The 23,054-nt window shown below is 38.0% G+C and overlaps 3 protein-coding genes and 2 pseudogenes across 3 annotated transcripts; 2 read left to right on the forward strand and 3 right to left on the reverse strand.

Annotated features, from left to right (window-relative positions):
- Positions 1–847: 847 nt before the first annotated feature.
- Positions 848–2,315, forward strand: LOC121803265 (RHOMBOID-like protein 13). The gene has a single exon (XM_042202950.1). It carries the CDS (start codon positions 1,229–1,231, stop codon positions 2,039–2,041), a length of 813 nt encoding a protein of 270 aa, XP_042058884.1. The 5' UTR covers positions 848–1,228; the 3' UTR covers positions 2,042–2,315.
- Positions 2,316–2,410: 95 nt separating this feature from the next.
- LOC121803264 (protein ENHANCED DISEASE RESISTANCE 2-like) lies at positions 2,411–4,606 on the reverse strand. Its single transcript, XM_042202949.1, has 2 exons — positions 4,582–4,606; positions 2,411–4,038 (listed from the first exon to the last, which is right to left on the reverse strand). The coding sequence occupies exon 2, from the start codon at positions 4,035–4,037 to the stop codon at positions 3,147–3,149; it is 891 nt and encodes a 296-aa protein (XP_042058883.1). The 5' UTR covers position 4,038; positions 4,582–4,606; the 3' UTR covers positions 2,411–3,146.
- A 1,264-nt stretch (positions 4,607–5,870) lies between these two features.
- LOC121803219 lies at positions 5,871–8,576 on the reverse strand (annotated as a pseudogene).
- A 969-nt stretch (positions 8,577–9,545) lies between these two features.
- LOC121803636 lies at positions 9,546–15,081 on the forward strand (annotated as a pseudogene).
- Positions 15,082–15,158: 77 nt separating this feature from the next.
- On the reverse strand, positions 15,159–19,411 carry LOC121803635. The gene is made up of 4 exons (XM_042203262.1): positions 17,949–19,411; positions 17,367–17,666; positions 17,116–17,207; positions 15,159–16,290 (listed from the first exon to the last, which is right to left on the reverse strand). The coding sequence occupies exons 1-4, from the start codon at positions 18,909–18,911 to the stop codon at positions 15,423–15,425; spliced, it is 2,223 nt and encodes a 740-aa protein (XP_042059196.1). The 5' UTR covers positions 18,912–19,411; the 3' UTR covers positions 15,159–15,422.
- Positions 19,412–23,054: the final 3,643 nt, after the last annotated feature.

A 23,054-nucleotide genomic window follows, 5' to 3' on the forward strand; every position in this document is an offset into this window, starting at 1 on the left:
TTTCAAAGCTTTATTAAAAAAAAGACATTGGGCCTCAGTAATTTGTAGTAATATATTGGGCCTTAGTAACTTGTATTAATATGATTGGATTCACGATTATCAACGTATATTTGATTTGGTTCAATCGTATATCAGCTAAAATACAATTGATATTTTTATCAAATCAATCAAATTGTATTAATATCAAAACCAAATCAAACAAAATCAACTAAGTTGTATTAATATGTTTTATTGAGGTTTGATTTGTTATTTTATATGTGTGCGGTTCATGACACTGCCCTACCTCATGATGAATCAGGTGGTCGTATGCACGACAAGCGCACTGCTCTACCTCACGATGAATCAGGTGGTCGTATGCACGACAAGCGCGCACGTGAGGCGCCTAGTTCAACCACTTTAGGGAATCAACATCATTGAAGACAACAACAACAACAACAACGAGATAGAATGATTCAATCTAACCAAGGTTGTAATCAAGTATTCATTGGAGCCTTGAGGAAACAAAGGCAATAGCCGAACTCATCGCTAACCCCTCCTTATCACTCGACGTTATTGTAGATTCGCGAGTAGGAGCGCCTCGACGACTTACCATATTGTACCTCTCGATATGTTTTTACAAAAGTTAAAGCATTTTAGGGGGCTGGCCTCAACAGGTTCTTTATAGATAATCACTTATACTTCACATTGTTTAGGTTTCATCCTTAAAAAATATTATTTATTTTATTCTCTATTTTATTTTATATATTTAAGACACTAAAAATACGGTATAAAATGTCGTGTCGAAAAAGTAACACTCTTGAAATATAGTATAAAATGTCTTGTCGAAAAAGTAACACTCTTGAAATATATGTCTCGGATAAGAAGAAACCTGTAGTAAGTCTAGTACTTCCCAGATGCCCCTAATCTCTAATTGATTTCACCTTCAAATTAGGGGAGATAGTCTTTTCCTACTCATTCACACCATTCGATTTTGATTCTCCGATTTCTGAGGAGTCGCGTTTATTCTCTACATTTGAGGGTCCAGATTCGACTCTGTCCATTGTCGGTGAGATCGGCCTTCCATTATTTGGTTTCATTCGGCTGAATTTGCGAAATCTTGGAATCGAATTCTGTTTGTTCTCACAGTCAATTCATCAAACACTTGGTCCTCGACTCTAGGTTTTTCCGAGCATATGAATCAGATGCTATAGAGTCTCTGTGTCGTGTCAATAACTTCAATTTGGTGTAGATGGGGAAACCCTTAATCTACGAGATTTGGGAAAAACCAGCAACGAGCTGTATAATTGGGATATGCAGTTTAATTTGGTTCTACATTCAGAAAAAGGGGATTGGGTATTCACATGTGGGGTTGAGCTACGACACTGCATTAGAGGGCCATCATTGGCGGATCATTACATCTGCATTTTCACACATTAGCATCCTTCATCTTGTTTTTAACATGAGTGCTCTTTGGAGCCTTGGGGTGATTGAGCAGTTAGGGCATGTAGGGCTCGGTGTCGAATACTATCTTCATTATACGATGCTGTTGGTTGTACTGTCGGGGCTGCTGGTTCTCGGTATCTACCACATTTTGATCAAAAGGTTCAATCTTGATTACTTCCGGAGAGTGACTGCTGTTGGATACTCTTGTGTTGTTTTCGGGTGGATGACTATACTGTCAACGAAGCAGCCCTCTTCGAAGCTGGAGCTTTTCGGGCTCCTCTCCCTTCCTATCAGTTTTGCACCTTTTGAGTCTCTCATCTTCACGTCTATAATCGTGCCCCAAGCTAGTTTTATAGGCCATTTGTCCGGGATCATCGTTGGCTACGCCATTGCCTGGGGCGTGATACACGGAATGAACAATTACTGGGCTGTGTCGATGCTGGGATGGATGGTTCTTGTTTTCATTCTTAGTTTGAAGAAGTCTGGTACATACGATTTCAGCTTTCTCGAGATTGAATCCGTGGAAGAGTCTTCCTTGCCATCTGTGCGGTTTCTTTCTCCTGGAAACGGGAGAACCCTGCAGATGAGTGCGTCTGATGTTGGTCTGAATCTTGTGTAGCTTCTTAAACGGATTTGGCTCTGCTTGTTCGTTTAGTCTGAATGCGCAACAATGAGGATGTCACAGAATATTGGATTGAGAATAAGCTTTTCTTGAAAAGCATCACTTATTTCTTGGATCTTAGTCCTCGCTTGCAGTAGCCATCGTATTCTTGTATCATGGTTTTTTGCTTCTCTTGCTAGTATGTGATAACATTTTAAACTGACTTACTATGTATCATATCAGTTGTGACAATTGGGAATGGATGAATGAGATCGATTGACTTTCATTCTTATTCAGAGTTCCATTCTTATTGAGAAAATCACTTACAAATGAGCTTTTCATGTATCGCCATTAATACTCGTTTTTTTATGATTTGTCTCTGTTCATATTTGGCGCATTCGATCTCTTAAATCTACTATATTCACGATAAATTTTGTTAGTGTTTGGCTGCTTTTCTCTCAGCAATGAGCTTCTATTGTTTGTGATACATCATTTGACATGAATGCCTATTTTCTGTTTCGGTTTTGGTTGTTTTCAGTGAAGAATGCATCAAGTTTAGTACTTTCACTAGTTATTTCTGAGATGATGCTATAGTTTGGTTTTTATCTGTCTAAACTAAATGAACTATCTTAAGAAATGTCACACTCCATTTGCTTTGAGCTTTATTTATTGAAGGGGGTGTCAATTGAAGGTCACACTGAGACAGAGAGCAGCAGGCGAATCGATGTGTAACAGTGTAAGTGAAGTAATAATGTCCTCATCAATTTCTTTACGTATTCTTGTCGTGTGGGATGGGTGGGATGAATTGCTGTCTGCGACCCTTTTACGTTGATGTTCGTGACTATGATAGCCGGTGCCCGGATAGCAGTTAATCTATCTAAACTCTAATCAGACAACTTTGGATAGTTTGTCCAGGTTTAGGATTTGTGTAGTTTTGCTGCTGTTGTTGTGATGGTGTCTGTGTTTTGTATGCCTTAGGAAGCAAGAATAGCAAGTAGATGAAAGTATTGATATACATATTTTTATCAATCTATTCATTGTAGTCTTTCCCTCGCAAAGCACAGGATTTATAACTAAGATTTTGAAAAACAAAAGAGAGAGAAGAAGATTGGGATGCTAAGAACTATGTGTTTTCTTCATCTTTGGTAGTAGTAGTGTGTTGATGTGTTGGCACATTGGCATGAACTAGGTTGGTAAACCCTTGCCCCAATGATTTCCAAAGTCTTGTAGGTAACAGCGACTGCGAATTCCCACAACATCCCGAGTCAATCTGCAGCGCCCGAGCATCATCGAGCCCAGAGAATCGAACAGCTCCCAAGATCCGCTCTGGTAGCTCCGACTCGGTCTGGCCCTCAATAACGAAAGCTAGGTCTACTGTGAGCACAGACAAGTATCCGAACGCGAGGTGCACGATCGCACTCGCAACCATAGAAGATCCAACGTCTATGTCAACTTGCACAAGGTTCTCCCCCATCGAGTATCTACAGCTAAGCGCCCGCCCTATTATACAGATTGCCTGCTCCCCGACCGCTTTCTTCACCATCCACGGCCCTTCCACTACGTTGGCTATCAACTTCAGCCTCGAGTTTCTAAACCCATCGTCTCCCTTTAGGAAGCGGCGGATCAGAGGATCTCGATGACTGGCCTCCGTCCCCACGAAATACGCGACTATGCTATGGTTGTCTTTGGTTGGGAGCTGGAAATTGAAATCCCAGACGAAATGTGATCGGCCCTTGGCGTTTTCATCATCGAGAGCTTGCCTAACACGGCCGTTAGGGTTGTTTAAAACATCGGAGATCTTGGATGGAGATTTGATCCAATCGAGGCCGAGAGGGTGTAGGAGACAGTCGCCTCCGGGGATCTTCTCCTTCGTCGTTGGATAGTCTGCTCCTCGTACCTTGAATGCGTCTCCGGGGGGAGAAGCCCAGCCGTTCGGGGAATTGTGTGGAACACTGCCTCTGGTTCTCACTCTCTCAAGCCATTCTTGATCTTGTTTTTGCTCAAGCATTGCCATTCTGCAAAATGAACCAAAGAGATTACTAAACAGTATATTACACGTATACGTTTGGATTTATTAGTCTAGTGATAATTGCAAACAGATTAGAATTTTATGATTTTTCGACTGATTTTTAAAATTGTGTGACGGGTCTAAAATTTGACAAATTTTCATAGTTTTATTTGGTAATTTTCCCGGCTAAGATGACTGAACTTCAAAACTCAGTGAGAAATTAGCTCACAAATTAATATGTAATGCTTCATTCATGAAAGATCATGGCATAATAAAAGAACAACAAATATGATCAGTTTGATTAAAAATGTTGAGAAAATGAAAACTCGAGGGAAGAAAACAAGAGATTAACTCACAAAAATAGTGCTAAAATCCACAAAATTTTTTGACAATGTTTACATATATTTCTTTCAATATTTTCTTCAAATAAGATTTAAAAACTTAATGTTACATGTTACAGTATTGAAGAAAAACAGCTGAAGACAATCAGAAATAAAATAATTCTCAAAAATGAGAGAAAATTAACATAATGTAGAAAATGAGTGATCACCTTAGAAAGAAGAGTGCTGAGTGATCTGAATAAGATGTGATTATGTTTATGAACAGAAAAAAGAAGAAACAATATTTATGTTGGAAGATTCTTGAGATATGTGGTGAAGAAAGCTCAGTGGGAATATTTTATTCATATAATCATATTATAAATAATTAAATATGCAATCTACAATAATCCAAGTCATAAATGTTTCGTATGGATAACCGATTGTCATTCTCTTTACTCTTTGGGCATTATTAGTAAATTTTTAATTAAATTTTCACTCTTATGATTCTTATTTTGAAATTTAAAGGCAATATTAGAAATGCAATAAAATCACTACATTTTTATTCGTTGTAAAATTAATATTTCTAAACTTTTGAAGATAACGAAGAGAAAATGTGAACGTTTTTCCAAAAAGGGGTCAGTATATTTGATACCAATAATAATAATATTTTTTATTCATTACGTTATAAATTATGAGTTTGGAATTAAACTTCCCGTACTACTTTGTTTGTTTGTTTGTAATTATAGAATCTGAATTAATAACATAAAATTCAATCTAGGAAAATGATATTGCATTATTGCCTCTGGGACTTGGATTTTCCTGAAAGAAAAAAAAAAACTATAAACATAAACACAAAATTATTTTTCTACACTTACTACTATATTTGGATTAAATATCATATTGGCCCACAATTGACCTGCCTTTATTTCCGAGGTTATATTGATGCACAGCCATTATCTATCGATTTTGTGGAAGTTGTACATCAATTTGTAATTAAATATTAACATGTTATATGTAAAGACATGTGTTAGGTTCTCTAGTGGAGATTTTGATATTACAAAACAAGAAATTGATAGCAATAATATGAGTAGTTGAGGTGTCCTTTAAAAATGATGCAATATAGTTCTCCATTTTTCCATTAACTCGAATCCCAATCTATTGAGTGGAATAGAAACACCTTCTTCACTGTCTTGTTATCCATTAACTTGAACCCCAAAATATTAAAAAAACTTGATTTTATACCCAATATTTTTGTACTCACCCTCGAACCCCAATCTATCGGTTGAACAAGAAGCGTGTTACGTTATCAACTGAACTGCACTTCATTATATATTTATTTATTCTCTACTAAAAAACAAGTGGAAAAAAATAAACCGTATTATATTACCAAAAATTCCAAGTCTAAAGGAAATGCAATAAATAAGCAACAATTATCTCAAACAACATAACTTTTTATGTTTCTTATATGCAATAATATATATTTGCAAAAACAATGAAACAAAATTGGTTTGTCAAAAGACTCAAAGCTACTTAGATAAGAGCCGTCCACAACTACAAGGGACGTCGACAAACAATCTAAGAGCTGAACAAATGCAACAAATTCTAAGGCTAAACGTAGCAAAAATAAGCCTACAAAACCCAGCTATCCAGCAACGAATATATACGAATATTCCATTTCCGACACACCAAAAGCAATGCCTGCAGTCGATTAGTGTTTAGTACCGAAACTAATGGAGCAGCAGTTGACGCGGCTGAAACTGGTCCAGCTGATGCTGTCGCAACTGATGCTGCAACGGCTGAGCATGGCTGTTGTGGTGGTAGTTTTGGTTAGCTCCATAGGGTGTAGGATTATGGCCATTCGGCATTGCCTGGCCGGTCAGCACCTTTAGATGCCGGATCTCGTCCCTCATCGCCTCATTTAGAGCTGTGTTCCAAGTAAAAATGAGAGAATGTATAACAATAAGCATCTTTTTCAGCTGTAAAATGATAATGTGATCGTGACTATCATTCTTAAACTATTGTGTGTGTGTGTGTTTGCAAGTTAACTTTTCTTCCCACCTCAAGTTCGAAACCTTTTGTTTAGATATCTTGCGACCGAGTATTATGACATTAGCAAATAAGAAATGGATCGACATTTTTCTTGCATAAGTGTGAAGGGTGAATTATTACCATCTTGCAGTTGTTCTTGCCGTTCAAAGGATTGCAACTGTAGTTTGAGTTCAATATTTTCAGATGCAACACAATTGGTATTCTCCTGTAAGGAAAGGCAAGAAAAATGATGAAACAATAACTAATGTTGCATAGGAAGAATCACAATCAAATCAGTTCTTTTGTTTAATTTATGGGGTTTTATTTTATGAAATTTAGGCTAGTTAGAATAAGTAGACTAGGTTTGAGATAACCTGCATTAAGGCAAACTGCATGGACAAGGATGCTTTATCTGTTTGCGATGACTGGACTTTGCTTTGAAGCTCAGCGATATACCTCATCTTCCGTTCCTTCGACCTTGCAGCTGACTGCCTATTCGCCCAGATCCTGTAGCAATACATGGATTTGGAGAAATAAATGATTAAGCATTCCATTTTTCCCTAAAACCTTTTATTCTTCTAAGGGCAAACAGGATGCCACCATGCACCCAACCAAGGCAACAAAACAAAGTTATATGCATATACATACTCAAAAAAAAAACAACATACTGCATATATTTTTATTGATAGAAACTTGTGAGCTGTTGAGAGATGCAAGTAGCAAGAACATGAGGTGTGAATCATAATTTGCCTTGATAAAATAGCACTAATTGCAATGTGGAAACATGAGAAGTTAACAGCTATTTAAAATATTTTCATATTCAACAAAAGACCGACAAGAGCGAGCGAAATGAAGGAATTCACGTAATTAGAGTTTGTCAACAACCTTTTAGCGCACTTTGGGTCAGTAAGAGCAAGCTCAGCGAGATTGGCAGCAGAAATGGATTTAACAGACTCAGCTGAAGATGGTTTTTCTAAACCTGGCTTTAGCATCTCTGTTTCAACATAAGTATTTAAATCCATGGATCGGCTGTGCTGAAGCCTATGTTGTTGTACATATGAAGAAGCTACCTCTGCGGCAGAATAGACAGTTTTTCCTTTGGCAAAGCACAATTCTCAGATATCGAATTGGAACCATCCAAATCAAGATATTTTGGGAGCAGATCCTCCTCAGTCTCATCAAAACAAGAAATTCCATCTAATCCACCTACAATGCCTAGATCACCATCAAAGCTAACATCATTCAGGAGGGTGAGGACATCAGAATGGGTACGTCGATGGGCCAAATTCTTCGGGGGGATTGTCAGACATCCGACTTATCTCTGAACTAAACGGACTAGCATGAGATGACATCTTATGATCCTGTTTGGATGAACACTCCAGCCCTATTGGACCGAAATTTGGGGATGCTGGTTGCTCGGGCTTTGTGCTATAGCTACGATTGGGTTGGAAGGGAAGAACCGAGCTTCTTCCCGACGGAGGTAGCGAACTCCTAGTGTTCGTATTCATCAATCAATCCTACAAAAAGGTGAAAACTAATTAACACAATACCTAACTTCTCCACACCAAACCAATATAAAATCCCCAAAAATACGCAAATTCCTTGAAACGAGATTGAACTGGCATCTCATTTAACGCTAGCAATTAAGATTCTCGAGTTCAATTTTCCAATATAAAGAGAGCCCTAGAAATGAAGACTCAACACAAACAGAATCCGAAATCAAAATTCACTCATTCTGTAAAAGGAATAAGCTAATAAACACCATGTCTTACTACTTCTACACACCAAGCTAATATAAAAGCCCCAAAAAATTAAGCAAATTAAGATTCTGGAGTTCAATTTTCTCTGCACGGATCCAATATCAGAACCTCCCAATATACCGCCCTAGAAATGAATATTCAACGCAAACAGTTTCTGAATTTAAAATTCAATCATTCCAGATTCATTCACGCCTTCACGGCAATGAAACAACAAGAGATCAGTAAGAATACGAAAATCGAGATGGAAAATGAGAAATTAACAGCACGAAATTGCTTACGGAGAAAAAATTGAAGTTTATGTTTCAATCAAAGAGCTGATCAACCGTGCATAGGCGGCGATCGGAGCGATATTCGGAGCTCGAGAGAGATGATGATGTGCATGCACATGTAAATACGTACACATATATTCACACATGCACACACGCATGAGAGAGAGAGATGAGTGTGTGTGGTGTGTTTAAATGGAATGAAGGAGAGCCTTATATAGGTGTGAAGAAGGTGACGTGTGTCGTCAGCTGATTGTGGATCCGAGACCGAGACTTTTTCTGTGGATTACCAACTTTCTTAACTGCTTAATTTTTTGTTTAACATTTTTAAATTTAACTAATTAGATTATTGTAAAGTTCGAGAAATTAAATACACTGTTTATACCAAAAAAAATTTCGGCTGATACTGACTATTGGCTCGTAATTGTATATATTACCAGTTTTATTCAAACTAATACAAAATCAAACTTCATACCTACAGTATAAACTTATGTTAGTTCATTTTTTATTTTTTTGATTGGGTTAAAGCCTAAACTCATATAATGGGCTGAAAGTCCATTACATATAGTAGAGGCCCATCTAACAAACCGGCGCAGATGAAACAAGGGAGGTCGTTTAAGATAATCATATAGAGACAAAGAGTAAATCATAATTTGTAATTAAATTATAATTAATTTTATACTGATAATTTTACTACAATTAAAAATTGTTCCCAACTTACAATTTCTTTTAAAACATCACAATTTTTAAAAAAGTTTATGGTATTTCGCTTGATATAATCCGGTAGGCTCATTAAATACTTAGATGGTTGCATTTGATAATTTATACGTTCTCTCTGTCTTCGATTAGAAGTTTCGATTTATTTTTATGATAAATAATAAATTGGCTTTATATTTTCATTTTGTATGATTATGTAAAATATGAATAGAATGGATTAATGTAATAGTATGAGATTTTATTGAAATTACAAGATAAAATGGTAAAATGAGATTTTGGAGACTTTAAACTAGAATTCTATGTAATAAAATTATTAGGCTCCAATCCATAACATATCGGCCCACAAAGAGCCCGATTGGCCCAAATTCAAACTTTTCAAAATCATTTTCACTAACTTTTTTTTGAAAGTGATTTCTTCTGCAGCAGACCCACGGAAAACCCAGAGCATCAGCCTCTCAAAACCTCAATTTCTTGCGGCGATTTTGTGATTATTACTGTAATAATCACTTGACGACGTTCATACTGAACTAGTCCAGCACTCACCGGCGCTAATTTTGAGACTTGACCGCCGTTTTATTTCCAGAATTCCGACGGTGTAGGGGCGGACGGTGATTTATTTGAAAATTTTGAATTGTGATGAGGTGAGCGGTGAAATTTGAGCGAGGAAAATGGATGACGGGGAATTGAGCTTGGAGGAAATGGATTCCCTAGAAAGAAACGCCTATAAGCAATTGGCCGAGCGCAATCAGTCATGTGCTGCTGCTACAACCAGTCATAGTAGTAGGAATATGCCCTCTGTGTCTCCTCTGCAAGGAAATGTGCCTTCTTCTCGTTCCCCATCCAAGCCTCCCTTCCTCTCACATCCTCATCTCAGCAATGATAAGGTTGCTTTGTTTCCTTATATTATGCCAAATCTGATTAGTACACTTTTTATTGTTGTTGTGTGAGGTAGTCAAACTTTGTTAGCGCTTGGATTTGAGATTTTGTAGCAAATATTCAGTTAATGTGTTTGTGAAATCTCTTCTGGTCTGGTCACGTTTTAGTATTTTCTTATCAAGTACTCCCTCCGTTCCAAGATAATAGAGGAGTTTCTTTTTGTCACGGAGATTAAGAAATTGATGTTTAGTGTATTAATTGGAGAGAAATGAAGTAGGAGAGAGAATAAAGTGAGAGATGAATTGAGAATAAAGTATGGGAGAGAAAATATACTTTTTGCCAAAAATAAGAAATGACTCTATTATGTTAGAACGTCTCGAAAAGGAATACGACTCTATTAACGCTTAACATAGGGAGTAAATTTCATGTTACTTGTCTCGTTTTGCTTCTAATGCGACTTTCAAAAGTTAATGGGTGTGCACATGACTTCTTATACTAGCACTGTGTACATAGTTACTTCAATCACTCTGCATTTGCTAAAATCATGAGATCAGTGAGTCCTTCTAGTTCCTTCAATCACTCTGCATTTCTTCTACTATGTATTTTGGTTTTTGCTATTATTGTTTGCTATTTTACTTATATGTGTTTATCATTGTCAGTTGTCCATCAAAGCTGGAGGTGTTGGTTTAACATTAACTGCTGCAAGCACAGTGATATTTGCAGAATTATCTTGGACTCCTGGTGATATCATTCAAGCAGAATTATCTGCTAATCTGCTGTATTTGATACTCAACTGACAGGCTGTTTATTGTTTTGAAGGACCTAGAGAGTGAGGGACTTCCGCCGTTTGTGCTTATTAGACAGAATGATCTTTGGGGAATTTGCATTCAGTTATTATTTTCAGGCCACGATAGCCTTGAGATTAAGTGTGTGACTCATTTTCATGGCATTACTTGCTATTAGGTGAAATATTGATAACTAATCAGAATGTATCGAGTAAAGAACTGATAATTTGTATTGATATGACATACGCAGAGAAATTCCTCTCCTTCACCCATGTGAGGACCTAGCAACCAAGCACCTCCTTGTACTTCCATGCATTTACTGGCTACTTGTTCTAATATAAAGCTAATCTATATTTTACTCAACAGGGAAAATTTCTGGATATACTTGGTGCTAGTGACTGAAGGAGAGGGATCATCTTATGTATGTTACAAATGAATATGCAAAAACTTTAATTTTATTGTCTGCATCATAATTTTATTACATTTCGGAACACTTAGTAGCAGCTTCTATTGACAAACAGCCAGTCATATACCTTGCAATCGCCATTTTTATTACTAGATTACCAGCCAACCATTTGTTCCACTTCAACCTCTTGGTTTTGAAATGTAAATTGCATGTTAATTGTGTCATGTGTAGTGCTGCAATGTTATTTTAATCTATCATGTCTTAGTTTATGGAATTAAATTTATTTATATTTTAATCACAGGCACAAAAAATTGAAAGAAGAGGATATTGCTATTTGTGAGTGCAAGTATGATCCTTGTAATCCTGAAAGTGCATGTGGGGAAAGCTGTCTGAATGCGTTAACCAACACAGAGTGCACACCAGGATACTGTCGTTGTGATCAGCACTGCATGAATCAGGTGAGAGAAAGCATAGGATGCATACATATTTTACAATAAGTATAAGAAGTAAGCAGTAATTTAATTGAGCTGCTCTTTGTCGCCTACAGGGATTCTGGATATATTCTTATTCATCCTCCTTAAATTGTATCAATACTTTTACCATATTTATCTTTTTGGGATTGTGATATTTGCAAATACACTGAGAATAGAAAATTCGGTAAAGGATGATTAATGTGGATGAAAGGATTTCATTTTTCTTCTTGATTAGAGAGTGATTCATTTCCTCTTTGTAGCTCAAACAGTTCTATTTAACTACTCCCTCCGTCCCCGATTAAGAGTCACACTTTGACCAGGCACGGGTTTTAAGAAATGTAAAGAAAAGTTGGTAGAAAAAGTTAGTGGAATGTGGGACCCACTTTTTATATTGGTTTTATAATAAAATGTGAGTGAAGTGAGTTAGTGGAATGTGGAACCTACTTATCATTTATGGTAAAAATAAAGTGTGACTCTTAATTGGGGACGGACCGAAATGGAAAAGTGTGACTCTTAATCGGGGACGGAGGGAGTAATATTTAAGGATGTCCTGCTAAACCTTTATTTTAAAAAATAGATGAATAAATAGTTAGTCACATGTTTCATTAATCAACAAATTTCGTATGCTTAACCTAGGTCAACATAGGAGGTTATTAAGATAGTTCATCCCAACGAATCTGGTGAATCTCGCATGCTTAGTTTGTTCTTGTTGCTTTTTTATTTCTTGGTGTGCCTGGTAGAAGAATAAATAATTCCTTGTGGGATATTTTGAAGATCTCATTTCATTTTTACCCTGCTATTCTTCAGAAATTTCAGAAATGTGGATATGCAAAGACAAAGTTATTCAAAACTGAAGGGCGTGGTTGGGGTCTTCAAGCTGATCAGAGCATTAAGGTAATCCATCTGAACATGCCTTCTTATGGTGATTTGTAAATATCAGATATAAATTATTTTATTGATGAAGTTATCCTTTTTATCCACAATGGCATTTGGTGCTGGAGCCATGATTACTCGTACATGTAGGTTAGCAAAATAATATAGCTCTTGCTTTCTTGCCACTAGCAACTTGTGCTTCTGCCTATGATCAGGCTGGAGAATTCATTATTGAGTACTGCGGGGAGGTAATATCATCAGATGTAGCAAATCGAAGATCTCATGCTTATGAAGCTCAAGGTCGAGTATTATTTGAAATAAACATGACATCTTCTCTTCGACTGATATTGCTGATGTCTCCATCCTTGAGGTGTTGCAGGTCTTAAGGATGCATATATTATTTCACTGAATTCGAACTATTTTATCGATGCCACAAAAAAAGGAAGCATTGCGAGATTTATTAACCATTCGTGGTAAGTCCAGCAGACAACAAGATGACCTACTATAACATAAAACAATGTCTAAAAGCACTCACATTTTTCTGAATTTGTAGCGAACCAAATTGTGAAACGAGAAAGTGGACAGTGCTGGGAGAGACGAGAGTTGGAATATTTGCAAACATTGATATTGCTGTTGGAACTGAACTGGCATATGACTATAACTTCGAATGGTATGGTGGGGTCACTGTCCGGTGTCTTTGTGGTGCAGCTAACTGTTCTTTATTCCTTGGTGCCAAGTCTCAGGGTTTCCAGGTAATCAAAATTTTTAATAATGCTATATTTAAATTTAATGTTGACTTCTGTAGGGCCTTGATGAGATTAGATTTTCAGAGAGCCTTATGTTAGTTTGCCAAATCTTGAGTTATACTTGAGTCACTAGCTAAAATGATAGTATTCGGTGCTTTGCATTTGTGGATTATTTCCATACTTGAGCTACTACCTGTACTGGCCTTCATGTTGATTCGGGCCGAAAACAAGTTTAATTGCCATTTATAATGCACTTCTAACACGCTCACCCTAGCGGCCACCAAAAATATCAATTTGTTACCACCTCTACAAGGACCTTTAGTAATTGAGATTTGAGGGAAATCTTTATAGAAACAGGATTTATACCCAAAGACTTTGAAACATACTAGTTTTTACAACAATGGCCACATCCCTTATGTTTTCCTGCAACAGTTTTTTTAAACTCTTACGCTATACCATTTTCTCATAAAACATTACTTCTGAAACAGCTACTGTTGTTGCTTCTACTACAAATTGCGATGTGGTTAGATTTTTATCCATTCCATGACTATGTTATTTTCCTATGATGTCCTGCAGGATTATTACCATGTCTGGGAAGATGGAGATGAAAGGTAAATGTTCCTGGGCTCGTTGTTGGTTTTCAGAAGGATTGAGATTTGTTAAATGCTAAAAAATTCGTTTTCTTTCTTTCATTTTTTCCTTTTATTTTGTATATTTTGTGCTTGAAAAGAATCTTATTGTGTTTGCTCTTGTACGCAGATACACAGTTAAAAACGTCCCTCTCTACGACTCTGCGGAGGATGAGCCTTTTCCAAAACTTGCTTCTACAGAAGTCCCTGTCAAAGACGAATCATTAGTAAATGGTCCAGCAGGGCAAAAAAGTTTGGCATCTGACGTTAAATTGGAGCAAGATGTAACAGGTAAATCAGTGGCAACTGACAATAACAAGGAGATGGAATTTAGTTTAGAAGAAAGTGGACAAGTGTTTCCGCAAACAAATGCTATGATATCTCGTATTAGAAGCAACAGTACATGCCGGAATTATAACATTGGTCCAAGTCCTTCCTCGAAGAAAAAGACTTCTGGCAACAGTACATGCCGGAATCATACTGTAAGCCAAAAATCAAAAACTTCTGGCAAGAAATATGTCAGCTCGAAACCTGTTGCTGAACTATTTGCGTCAAAGCAAGCACAAGAAGAAATAAGGAGATATGAGGTGAATACACTTGTTATGTTGCTGACTCATTTAAATTCGTGTGCATAACTCCATATGACCCTTTAATAATTCTGGGTAGGATACTTAAAATTCATATCAGATGATAAGTATGTTCATTTTGTCTATTCCATTTGAAAGAGTTTGTTTGTGTAAAATCATATTGTTGGCTTGATATGTGCAGGAACTTAAAAACAAAGCTGTCTCGGAGCTCAACTTATTGTATGATGAGATTCGTCCGGCAATAGAAGAGCACGAGAGGGACAGCCAAGACAGTGTGTCTACGAGTGTAGCAGAGAAGTGGATACAAGCCACCTGCTCTAAGTGGAAAGCAGAGTTTGACTTTAGTTTTTCAATCATCAAGAATGTGATGTGCCCCTCGAATGCTGCTGCTCAAGAGCGACTCAACCCCTTCTTCTGTAGACGATGCTCACAACGAGATCAAGTATTTGATGAATTAAACTCTTTTACAGTGGATTTTGATTTCAAGTTGTTAGTTGGGCTGTCCGCTGTTTAGCAGGGTGGCATACACACTTCAAATTTTAAGCTTGGTTTCTCCATTAATGCATCTTCTGGATTCTTGATAACTTCATTGCTACTCAGTGTGTGTGTGTGTGTGTGTCTGTGCTGATTCTTATGATATATGTATGTATACACACACAAATTCCAAATTCCAAATTCCAAATTCCAATTCACTGTAAAAGAAGACTGTTCAGAAACAATTCCTTAGAAGAAAAATAAAAGGAAAGCCCCTCTCACCCCTAAAGTAAATAGAGATAAGAACAAAAAAAAAAAGAGGATGGTAAAGCCTTGAATATTCATCAATGGCTGCTTCACTTCCACTTGCCTTTCTCAATCTGTAATCCATTGCTAAAAATTATATACATCAAATATATGATATGTGTCATCTTCTTTAACACATTTGAGATCACCTTCTTCCTTTTGCTTCTTTTGTTGGAGAGCCCTGTGTGCTACCACCACCACCCAGTGCCGCAGCTGCAGACTCTACATGAGTGAGGAGATACTCATATATCTTTTTTCGTATCCGATCGATCGTCTCTGTGGGTATGGGAGGCGGTTGTTCTTCCTCCTTACTTGCTCCTATTTCATCCAGCCAGTCATTCACACTCTTGAGCTGACTCAGCATTCCAGCTATCTGACCGTTATCTGACAGAGACGACGTGTCCACGTCAGCATCCAAGAATCTCTCCACGAATCCCAAGAACCAATCCTGAGACTCCAGCCGCAACTTTTCAGAGAGCTCTGCAGCCTCATCGAGGCCATCTCCTTTAGCCCACTCTATCGGAGGGGAGCTTCTCGTGCTCTGGCCGACAGCCGCCCCATCGTTCGGCTTGCGCAGTGTCCCGACTGAAACGTTCTTGGAATTGGCCGTCTGCCGGGGTTTTGAAAGTGCCTTAGGAGCTGCTGCTGTGTTCTTGGCAGAGTTTTCAAGGACTATTATGGGTTGGTTGCCCGTGCTCGTCTTTGAAACTGGAGAGGGAGTTGATGATGCAGCCGGACTGAGGGTGCCTGATTTGCTGTACAATGCGAAGGAAGCCAAATTGGTGGCTAATGCAGCATTAACCCAAGAAGCAGCTTGTTTACACCCTTCTGAGGTCACCTTCAATGCCTCTTCTGACGGACTTTCTTCGTTATCTGAATCACGAGAAAGAGTTTTCGATAAAGAATCTGCAAGAAGGTGCGCTTTGCTCAACCGTGCATGGAGATGTAAGAACTGCTCAACCGCAGGCTGTGGGTTATCTTCTTTTGCAGTTAAACTCAACTCAGAATATGTGCTGCGAAAAATACAAACGATGAGTTAGCTTTTATTACACTCTCCATGATTGCGAAAATCGGTGGCTGCATATAATAATCTGTATATCTCGATGAGTCTTTAAATGTCTGTTGTAGAAAAAACAAATTGCAGGGTTTCAAGTTAAGTCTCATAGATCACACTAATAAGCTTCGTTTATATTGTGTTAATCTCAACACTGCAAAATATGAAGCGTGCTTTAGGCACCTGGCCATCGACTACTGAAACATAAAAGTCGCATATGTGGGTTTAATGAGACCTAATCCCAGAGGAACTAAATAATTTACTATTAGTCTATAATCTGCTCAACGAAACAATTGAGCAGCATAATGATGCACAATTAGTCTCTGCTTACCTTTTCATGCTTCTAAGTCCTTAAACTTTCCTAAAACTCTGACCTAGTAAATAAAATCGCATAATTACAAAATTCAAGTTTCTAAAAATATCATTCGAGCGGTCGCAAGAAATCTCCCGATTTCTCAAGAACGATCCGTTTGTCCGGGAAGGAAAAATTACAGCTATAAACTTGTACTCCGGTATAGATCCCAGCTTAAGGGGCGTGTAGTAATAGAAAGTTATTTACATTTAAAACTGACAAAGTTGCCAGATTTAGGATCAAAGTTCATAATGCCACTTCCTAAATCCAAATAACAGCCGTCGATACTTAAGACTGAAAAGGCAAGATATAAAATTTCCTAAATGCACAAGGCCATAACAAAGTCGAATTCCATACTTGACATGTAATATATGTTGTCTCAAAATCCGTAGTTTGATGGAGAAGTTGGTTTTTCTTTTATATAAGTAATACCTTAAGCATCGAAGCAGAGTCTCAGCAATTGAAGCTTCTTGCATTGCTTCTACAGCAGCCGTCTGTGCTGAATCCCTGTGCTTCAATACTTCCTGTTATTCGGGTCAGAGAGTTTTACAATCAGAAATCAAACAAGTATAAACTCACAAAGAAGTTCATCAAATTTCAAGTGAATTAGCTGATAAGAACAGTATTACATCTCATGCATTCTCTCATGTGTTAAAAAATATTGAAACGAAAAAATACGACACCTTCCCGAGATTTGCAAGAGAAGATGGCAGTGAGGCCAACGAGACATTTGTGTCTGTCAGTCGCCTATTACTAACAGAAACCTTCACCAAATTTCCTGGAAATCCATTACTAGAAACTTCTCCAGATAACTTCTTTCCCACAGAAGTTCGTGTAGATGCCTTGACAATATCAGGTGCATCCCCATTGGTGGGAGCCTTCTTGACAGACGCATTAACTTTGCTTTCATCTCTGGTAGATTTTGAAGGCTTCCTATCTTCTTCTTTAGATGGCAATCTCTCGCTCACTGATTTTCTCGGTGCCTACACAGTGAAGAATAAATTGCAGGTCAATGCATATGAATTAAAGAATCAACTTATCTATGAATAATTAGGAGAGACAATAACTATCCATTAATGGCAAAGATTGTGTCAATCAAATGAAACCTAACAATATAGTACAGTAGCAATCCATCATTTACTGTCAATAATTCTCTTTTATTCTTACTTTGACACTACAACTGATCTATGGATGTCGACACCTGCACATAATAAAGAAAAGCTGCTTTAAGGATACGAAGAAGAAAGAAAGAGAGAAAGACTCACAGAGTTACTTCTTCCGTCTGGCTTAATCTCCTGCCTGTGAACTTTCAATCTGGGACTTTCCCGATTCTTGGCATCCATATTCCCTTCCCAGCTCTTCCTCAACGCTTTCGGCCCCAATTCAAGCCCTTGAACAATATTCTTCATCAAGTTCCCACTCGAGACCTTCTTCCCAGTCGAACTCCCCCCACGAACAGGGCTAGGCTTCTCCTTTGACCCCGACACACCACTTGCCTTCTCCAGCCTCTCCAGCCCCTTGATCTTCGCCTGATTCCTAACACCAGTCGAGAACTTCTCAAAAGAAGTAGGCAGCGAGTAACAGCTAGTCGGAGACGAGGGTATCGACCTAGACCCCGAGGACTTCATCTTCCCACCAGCAGAGTAGTCCTTCTTCACATCCACAGATAAAGACAGCTTCGACAGCTGGGACTTGGATCTAGTCAATCCAGGAGCCTTCCTATCCTCCTTCAAACCACCCGAATGATTCGATTTCCCATCCCTCACCTCCCTCACCCCCACATTGCCCCCCAACTTAGACCCTGATCTACTTTTACAAGCAGGGGATGATGGATTGCCATTATTGTTCAAGAACCCTAAAGAATGAGTGGCAACTATATCCTCAGGGGTTCCCACACACGGGTGGCGGCCCGGGACCGGCCTCACGCCCCTCAGGATGGGCACGGGGGAGGCGGCCTCGAGCCTCTCGATGTGGACAAACTGCCCCAATTGAATCTTATCGCTAAGAATCAGATCATCATGCTCATCAGGCAAAGACACGTAGGTGGCGTGGGAGGAGTCGGATACCTTGAGGTAAAACCCTTGATTCGGGAAGAGCTCGCCGGCGGCCAGCGCCGGCACGATGCTCACCACCTGCAGCAGCGACGAGCGGTGCTCTCCGGCGACCTTCACGTCCGTGTTCATGTGCTGCAGCAGCTTCAGCAAAACCCCCGGGACTAAAGCTGCCATTTCTTCTCGCCACTGTTTCTTCAATCCCCAATTGCATTTATGGTGCTTCCAAATTTCACACGGATCAGCCAAAATCTGCGGTGATCCTCAAAATTAGAATACCTAATTTTATGCGTCGATTGAAAAAAAAAACAAATTGGTGAATTTCTACTGAAGAAGGTGTGATTTTGAGGAGAGCCCGGATTTGAGAAATTGATTAATTGAGAAAATGTGATGGGTACAGCTGAACAAGAGACCAAAGAAAAAGTACATGAGTTTGTGTGTGTATCTAATGCTCAGCAAAATCCAGATAGGTAAAAAAAGGTGGCTTTTTTTTACAGGAATATTGCTTCAGCAGTAGGGAAGATGAATTGCAGAGAGAGAAATAGAAAAAGGGGAAAAACAGTGTTAATTGTATGTATTGATGACAGAGTAAGGGAAGAGTGAAAGTGCAATCTATGATTGAAGAAGACACCTTTTTTTTTGTTTCAATTAGGGTATCTGACACACAACTCACTGCGTGTTGTGTGTGTATGAATATAATTTAATTTATTTACATGTAAAAATGAAATGAAATGAAATTATAGTGAAAGATATTGATAGGGACACATCTGACTTGAGCTTTGGATCAATTCTTGGGGTTATGTTTTTCATGTAAATAATTAGTGGTTTTGTGAAATGAAATTGAGTTTGGTTCGTGTGTCGTTGTCACCCATATCAAAATAGATATACTCATACATAAATACACACATATTATTATTATATTAGTATGTGTGTATATAATATTTGACTCAGTGTGTGATTGTGTTTGAATTGACCGATTCTGGTAACTGGTTGCTATATATGTGAGGCGAGGCATGATTTTAGGCAATAATTTTTCATACAGCAAAAATTGTTATAAACATGCTCACAAATAATCAAAAAGGAGTTTGAATTATTATTATTATTTTAGAAATGAATGATTGTGCCATTTATCTATATGTATTATGTGATGAACGGTTCTTATCCAACTTGTTGATAATTTTCAATAAAATACTTACCAAATTTGGATAAATAGTAGATAAAATTTTGCTAATCACTCCTATCCCGCATTTATTTTCCTAATTATTATCCCATCTAATAAATCCTACCTTGGATAAAACATGCATATAGGTATGGCATTTATCAGAGGTTTCCAATCATTTTATAATCTTATAGTATTAAAAAAATTTAAAGATAATTTTAATAAAATACTAGATTTGGATAAAGACATGATTTTCATACACACAAAAGAGTTTTATCTATAAACGGATAATAAAGCAGCAAAATAATCTTTAGTCATCTCTAGTGGACTAGTGATGACGATTTGATGTTATTAGTATTTTTTATTTGAGATGGAAATTAAAATAATATGGTTTTGATACAATTAAATCAGTTTCGATTTTAAGTTATTGAGAGTATATTTTATAAACTATTTTATCATTGTTTAAGTCATTCAATAATACATCAAAATTCGGTAATAGTTCGCGGTTTTCCTTTTAAGGAATCTCACTTTTGTTGTAGTTAATGAAATGGCAATTTGGAGTTTGAACTTTCTTTGGACCTACAATACATTTGTGATTTGACGTCGCTTCATTCATAGTAGCCAAGTAATTCAATGTAATAAAATTCATTATTCAAAATATAATTAGTATACTTTGGAAAATTATAATATGAATATTAGAGCATCCGCAGCGGTGAGTGGACAGTCGTCCATCCGTTCGTGCCAGCAGTGCGGCACCGCCTGCTCGCCGCTGGCGCGGCGCTGTTCGATGCATCGAGCACGTCCGTGCCAGCGAGCAGCTGACGTGGCGCGTTCTGATTGGCCAACGGTACGAAAATAATACCAAAAATTAAAAATATATATATATTTTCAGATTCCCCAAAATATGGCCTTTTTTAACCGTTTTTCTGGAATTTTTTTGAATTTTTTTTATTTCCAAAATCATCTATAAATACACACATTTATCATCCATTTGTCACATCAAATCATCTCTCATTCATCTCTTGTTCATATTTTTTCATACAACTTATCTACATCTTCCTCTCTCACTCAAACCCTCTCAAATGGATTTCATCAATCTCATTGAGGAAGTGGAGTGCGAAGAACAAGAATACTATGAACAATATCGTGTCACCTATGCCACCGCGAATACCTCCGCCCCTCCTCCTCGACCAACTAGATCAACTCGCCGCTACATCCATCGTGACCGGGAGGGAGCCAACGAAAGGCTCATTGCCAACTATTTTTCCGACCAACCGCGGTTTTCGGAAGATTACTTTCAGCGCCGTTTTCGCATGTCAAAACGCTTGTTTATGCGTATTGTCAACACATTATCCGCCCGTGTTGAATACTTTCAAATAAGTACAGATGCAACCGGTCGGCAAAGTCTCTGGCGTTGCAGAAGTGTACGTGTGCCATCCGACAACTTGCTACTGGGCAAACGGCTGACCTCTTCGACGAGTATTTGCATGTCGGTAAGTTAACTGGAATCCTTTGCCTTAAAATTTTTTGCGACGGCGTTCGTTCAGCTTTCGGTGAGGAATTCCATTGGGCACCCACCACCGATGATTGCCAACGGTTGCTTCGTCTTCACGAAATAGTCCATGGTTTTCCCGGTATGCTTGGCAGCATTGACTGCATGCATTGAAGGTCGAAGAATTGTCCGACTGCTTGGAGGGAGCAACACTTAAGCGGCCACAAAGGCGGCGGCCCAACACTTATCCTTGAAGCGGTCGCCGAATACCGCCTATGGATTTAGCATGCATATTTTGGTATTGCCGGATCCAACAACGACTTGAACGTGCTCTATTCTTCACCACTCTTCAATGATGTTTTGAATGGTGTAGCACCGGCGATCGACTTCACCGTTAACGAAAATGCATACCACATGAGTTACTATCTCGCCGATGGTAACTCATCTACCCAAGGTGGTCGACTTTCGTGAAGACACTCAGCAACCCGCAAGACCCGAGACGGGTTCTTTTTGCGTAGCGTCAAGAGTCCGCTCGGAAAGACGTCGAAAGAGCTTTTGGGGTCTTTCAAGCCCGATTCAACATTGTGAAGGCCCCGTCTCGGCTGCGGTACGTGAATAATATTGCCGACATCATGTACACGTTTATTATCTTGCACAACATGATTATATCTGACGAAGTACCGATGGTGGCTAGCTTTTACGACGATGATGAAGCCGGAAGCTCAACCGCGAGGTCTACCCCACACTGAGGTGTGCATACGACGGTGGGCGAGAGGATCGAAACAGGGAACACAATACGCGATACCCGAGCCCACATTGAGCTACAAGAAGACCTAATCAAACACATTTGAGCGAAATTCGGCCACGAGCAGTGGGTTTTTTTAATTTTATGAATTTAATTATGTAATTTTTAATTTTTAGGATTTTAATTATGTACTTTTTAATTTTTAGGATTTTAATTATGTAATTTTTAATTTTTTTGTAATTTGTAATAGTATTATGTATATTTTTAATGCATTTTAATTTTGTGGAAATGTTTTTATTTAAATTGAATAATAGAATGGCGAGACCCTTGAGCTTGTCCTTGCGGAAGAGCACGAATGTGAGTGTTGTGCTCTTGTTTAAGAGCAGGGAGTAACAGTGGGTCCGGGCCCACATCCGTGCTCATTGGCAAGAGCACGATGCTCTTAGGCCATGAAAATATTATGTCAGAAAACAATTTTAATAGTTATTTAAATGTAAAATAAAATGTGTAGACCTGTTTCATTGCATTTGTTGGAGAAATCGAGATCAACGTTAGGACACCTCACTTAGGAAAAATAAAATAAAAAATTGAAGCGGTACTATATTAATTAATTACTACTATAAGACTGGTTTGTCCATTTGTGGCGTGACAGTTGCATAAAATGGTGCATGTGCATGGAGATGCCATTGTCGGTTGCATATAATTTATAATGTGCATATAGATATCTTTACCATTTATTTTATTTAATAAAAAATATATATCTCGACATGACTTTATTTTTATGTTGCCAGTGTGTAATTATTTATTTATATATTTCTGTGAGAGAATTATCTACTACTTACATTCCTCAAGTAGCTAGTGGACTTTTACTATTGTCATTTACATGAATTAAATCGATAGTAATATTCTATTAATTAAATAAAC

The sequence above is a fragment of the Salvia splendens genome, chromosome 5, assembly GCF_004379255.2.
Source record: "Salvia splendens isolate huo1 chromosome 5, SspV2, whole genome shotgun sequence".
Taxonomy (NCBI): domain Eukaryota; kingdom Viridiplantae; phylum Streptophyta; class Magnoliopsida; order Lamiales; family Lamiaceae; genus Salvia; species Salvia splendens.

Bases quoted from the DNA above. Each gene is read 5' to 3' on its own strand.
- LOC121803265 (XM_042202950.1), top strand. From the start codon at position 1,229: ATGGGGAAACCCTTAATCTACGAGATTTGGGAAAAACCAGCAACGAGC.
- LOC121803264 (XM_042202949.1), bottom strand. From the start codon at position 4,037: ATGGCAATGCTTGAGCAAAAACAAGATCAAGAATGGCTTGAGAGAGTG.
- LOC121803635 (XM_042203262.1), bottom strand. From the start codon at position 18,911: ATGGCAGCTTTAGTCCCGGGGGTTTTGCTGAAGCTGCTGCAGCACATG. The intron at 17,667-17,948 runs GTGAGTCTTTCT...TTCACTGTGTAG, and splicing joins CAGACGGAAGAAGTAACTCT to GCACCGAGAAAATCAGTGAG. The intron at 17,208-17,366 runs GTGTCGTATTTT...CCCGAATAACAG, and splicing joins CTCTTGCAAATCTCGGGAAG to GAAGTATTGAAGCACAGGGA.